The sequence below is a fragment of the Monopterus albus genome, unplaced genomic scaffold (genome assembly GCF_001952655.1).
Source record: "Monopterus albus unplaced genomic scaffold, M_albus_1.0 scaffold264.1, whole genome shotgun sequence".
In the NCBI taxonomy this organism is placed as follows: Eukaryota; Metazoa; Chordata; class Actinopteri; order Synbranchiformes; family Synbranchidae; genus Monopterus; species Monopterus albus.
In genome coordinates, this window is record NW_018128144.1 from 943,722 (window position 1) to 948,137 (window position 4,416).

The 4,416-nt window shown below is 39.7% G+C and overlaps 1 protein-coding gene across 2 annotated transcripts in view; it reads left to right on the top strand.

Moving 5' to 3' along the window:
- Positions 1-4,416, top strand: part of cyb5r4 (cytochrome b5 reductase 4) — a 52,241-nt gene that overhangs the window by 39,772 nt on the left and 8,053 nt on the right. For both annotated transcript variants that reach the window (XM_020621660.1, XM_020621659.1), the window contains exon 11: positions 1,389-1,523. In XM_020621660.1, coding sequence (XP_020477316.1) covers positions 1,389-1,523 — 135 coding nt within the window. The remainder of the gene's footprint in view (positions 1-1,388; positions 1,524-4,416) is intronic.

A 4,416-nucleotide genomic window follows, 5' to 3' on the forward strand; every position in this document is an offset into this window, starting at 1 on the left:
GACATTTTCTAAACTTCATACTTTTGAAATATTTAGCTTTATTTTGAAAATCTTGCTCCATTCAAATGAATGGGAAAATCCTACTTCAGCATAGTTTCAGCTATCAAAATGTTCAGCTCTTCAAGGACATTCATGCTTCTCTTCAGGATTTTTCCAAACCTTATATCTTTGAAATATTTAGCTTTATTTTGAAAGTTTTGCCCCATTCAAATGAATGGGGAAATTCTACTTCAGCCTAATTTCAGCTATCACAATATTCAGCCCCTCTTGGATATTCATGCTTCTATTCAGAACTTTTCTAAATTTCATACTTTTGAAATATTTAGCTTTATTTTGAAAATCTTGCCCCATTCAAATGAATGGGGAAATTCTACTTCAGCATACTTTCAGGTATGAAAATGTTGAGCTCCTCAAGGACATTCATGCTTCTATTCTGAGTTTTTCTAAATTTCATACATTTATAATTAGCTTTATTCTGAAAATCTTGCCCCATTCAATTGAATGACAAGTTTCAACTTCAGCATACCTTTAGTTATTTCAGGTACCAAAATGTTCAGCTCCTCGAGGACATTCATGCTTCTATTCAGAATTTTTCTAAACTTCATACTTGTGGACAAGGACAATCACCTTTATTGGCCAAGTATGTTACACACAAGGAATTTGTTTCCGGTACAGAACTGATGGCAGCCATCTGCGGCGCCACCTCAACCAATGGCTCTAACCATCGGGGGCAATGGGGGGGTTCAGTGTCTTGCCTAAGGACACTTTGACACATGGACTGCAGGCACCGAGATTCGAACCTTCAACCTTCTGGTTGGGAGACAACTGCTCTACCCACCGCACCATTCAAATGAATGGGGAAATTCTACTTCAGCATACTTTCAGCTATTTCAGGTACCAAAATGTTCAGCTCTTCAAGGACATTCATGCTTCTCTTCAGGATTTTTCCAAACCTTATATCTTTGAAATATTTAGCTTTATTTGAAAGTTTTGCCCCAAATGAAGCGGCCAGCAAAACTGGCAACTTCCTCAAAACCACAGACACGCTCCTTCCTTTAAGGAAGCATCTGTCACACAGGAAAGGAGCTGTCTGGTTCAACATCCATACAAGGACATGGTTTTCACTGAAAATATTTTGACATAGAAGTTTGTCTAGTTTCACAAGCACCCAAATGACTATATTAAAAAAAAACTGCATAGCAACAATCAGTATGTTAATAAGACAGTATGTTAATGACGTTTCCATCACAGAGACACCCTTAAAGCATTATTAAAGCATAGGCAAAGAAGGACTGGAGCACTTCTGATAGAACAAAGTGGACTTCACAAAACCATTCCTGTAATTCTAAGGTGTTTGATTTGATTAGTTTTGTTTTGTCTATTTCCAGACACAGAGGTAGTGAGGCCATACACTCCAGTAGATCAGACTATGGCAACAGCCTCCCAGGACCCAGACCTCTACCTCATGATCAAGGTCTACCCTGATGGAGTATTCACCCAGCATCTCAACAACCTGCGCATTGGTAAGTCACAGCCAGGCTGCTACATAAGGTTTTGTGTATGTGCATAACATGGGAGGGTCATATGTACATAAAGTTATGGCCAAAAATATTGGCACCCGCATTTCTGTCAGATAACGCACCACTAGTCCTTGTTGCAATCACAGATTCTTTGGTATTTTCATGCTTATTTCTTTTGTTTACATTGGAGCAACATAAGAGAAGCCAAATCTGATGCATTTGACACAGAACTCCAAAAATATACTAAACAGAATTATTGACACCTTCTCAAATCATCAGAAATTGTTGTATTTCAAGCATTTGATGCTCCTTTGATTTGTAATGAAACTCACCTGTAGCAATCAGCAGGTGATGGCAACATAGAAATCACAATTGCAGCCAGTTAAAATGAAGAAATGTTGACTCAACCTTTTTGTCGTGTGGACCACACTGAGCATGGAGAGAAGAAAGAAGAGCAAAGAATTTTCTGAGGATTTGAGAAGCACAATAGTGGAAAAGCCTGGACAGTCTCAAGGCTCCAAGTCCATCTCCAGAGATCTGGCTGTTCCTGTGTCCACTGGGCACTGTATTGTCAAGAAGTTTACAGCTCATGGTATAATAGCTAATCGACTGGACATGGAGGAAAGAAAAAAATAGATGACAGATTGCAACCGAGGATTGTTCAAATGGTGGATAAAGAACCGCAATCAACTTCCAAACAAGTTCAAGCTGACCTGTAGGCACAGGGTGCAACAGTGTCAGCTTGGGCTATCCGTCACTATCAGATTCACAAGGGATGCTATGATAGCAGACCCACTGCTGACACAGAAACATAAAAAAGCCGGACAAGTTTGCCAAAACTTACCTGAAGAAGCCACAGTCCTTCTGGGAAAATGTCCTGTCGACAGATGAGACTATAATAGAGCTTTTTGATTGTGCACATCATTCTACTGTTTTCAGAAAATGACATGAGGCCTTCAAAGAAAAGAACACGGTCCCTACAGTCAAACATGGTGGAGGTTCACTGATGTGTTGGGGTTGCTTTGCTGGATGTCCTGACTGTGTGTGTGGCGTTATGAAATCTGAAGACCACCAGTGAATTCTGGGTCACAATGTAGGGCCCAGTGTCAGAAAGTTAGGTCTCTATCAGAGGTCACAGGTCTTACAGCAGGAAAATGACCCAAAGCAGACTGCAAAAAAGCACCAGAAATGGTTTCGGACAATGAGCTGGAGAGTTGTGAAGTGGCCAGCAATGAGTCCAGATCTAAATCCCATAGAACAGCTGTGGAGAGATCTCAGAACAGCAACTGGGAGAAGGAACCCTTCAAATCGGAGAGACCTGGAGCAGCTGGCAAAAGAAGAGTGGCACAAAACTCCAGTAGAGAGGTAGAAGAAACTCACTGATGGTTACAGGAAGTGATTGATTTCAGTTGCTTTGTTCAAGTTGAAGGAGTCAATAATTCTGTCCAGTCCATTTTTGGAGTTCTATGTGGAATCTGTCAGATTTGGCTTTTTTATGTTGTTCCAATGAAAACAAATAAAATAAACATAAGAATGCCAAAGACTTTGTGATATCAACAATTTTCTGGGAGAAGTGGTGCGTTATCTGACAGAAATGCAGGGGTGCCATCATTTTTGGCCATGACTGTATATAAAAGTGCAATATGGCACTGCACCTTCATATGTTTTCCCAGACAATTAGTGTCCAACTATTTCTGTAACTTTCCCTAACTGACAATCCAATATTTCAACCTGCTCTGATAATATGTATAATATTGTGTGATAAACCAGAGTAGGAACTTGCCACTCAGCTTTCTCTTTTCATTCTTTATGTAACTATACCTGTCAGTCATCATTTGAACAGCTACTGAGCTCAGTGGGCAATGACGTGATGTGTGATATGGTCATGAAATGAAATAATCTAATAATGTTGTATACTTAATGAGTTGTGAACACATTAAATGGGGCCAGTTAAACTCCATGTGAGAATAACTACTATTATATAACCTACTTATATTTTAATGCAATGGGAAACTTGATATGAGGAATTTAAAAAGAGTTGTAATTACACAAACTGTCAGACATTTAAGGAAATATTGCATGTACAATGCACCCAAATGCTAAGTCAAGGTTCATAGATTTTATTGTCAATTCACCATATGTGCAGGACATACAGAAAATCGAAATACCGTTTCTCTCTCACCTAGTACTGGATGCCATAAAATTTAGGAACTAAAACAGAATAAAAATAGAATAGAATAAGAACTGGATTGACGTAATTAGGATAAATCAAAACGGTACAGCCAATAAGCTGTGACTCAAAACTGTGTACAGTCAGTGACAGTAGAACAAACAATAATAGGAGATTGTCAGATGGTTCAGCATCACCAGGGCATTGGTGATGAGGTGCAAATAGCATATGAAGTATACATGGACAGTATTGCAAATAGCCAACAGCAGCAGATATCCCGGCAAAAAAAAAAACAGTCAGCAGCAGATTTACCTGTAATATAACAAAAAGGGGGAATGTATTGAGTTTGTGTAACAGCAGCTGTAATTTTTTTTTATTTTTTATTTTTTATATCTTTTTATGTTCTATGGTGGGTTACGGCCCAGGGGCAGAGCTGTGTCTCTACTCTCACCCCAATTAACTTCATGTCCTCTTTTAGCACATCCATATATCTCCTCATTGGCCTTCCTCTTGACCTCTTGCCTGGCAGCTCCATCTGCAACATCCTTCTACCAATATAACCACTATCCCTCCTCTGCACATGTTCAAACCATCTCAATCTGGCCTCTCTGACCCTGTCCCCAAAACAGCCGACCTGAGCTGTCCCACTGATGTGCTCATTCCTAATCCTGTCCATCCTGGTCCCTCCTAAAGAGAACCTCAACATCCTCATCTCTGCTACCTCCA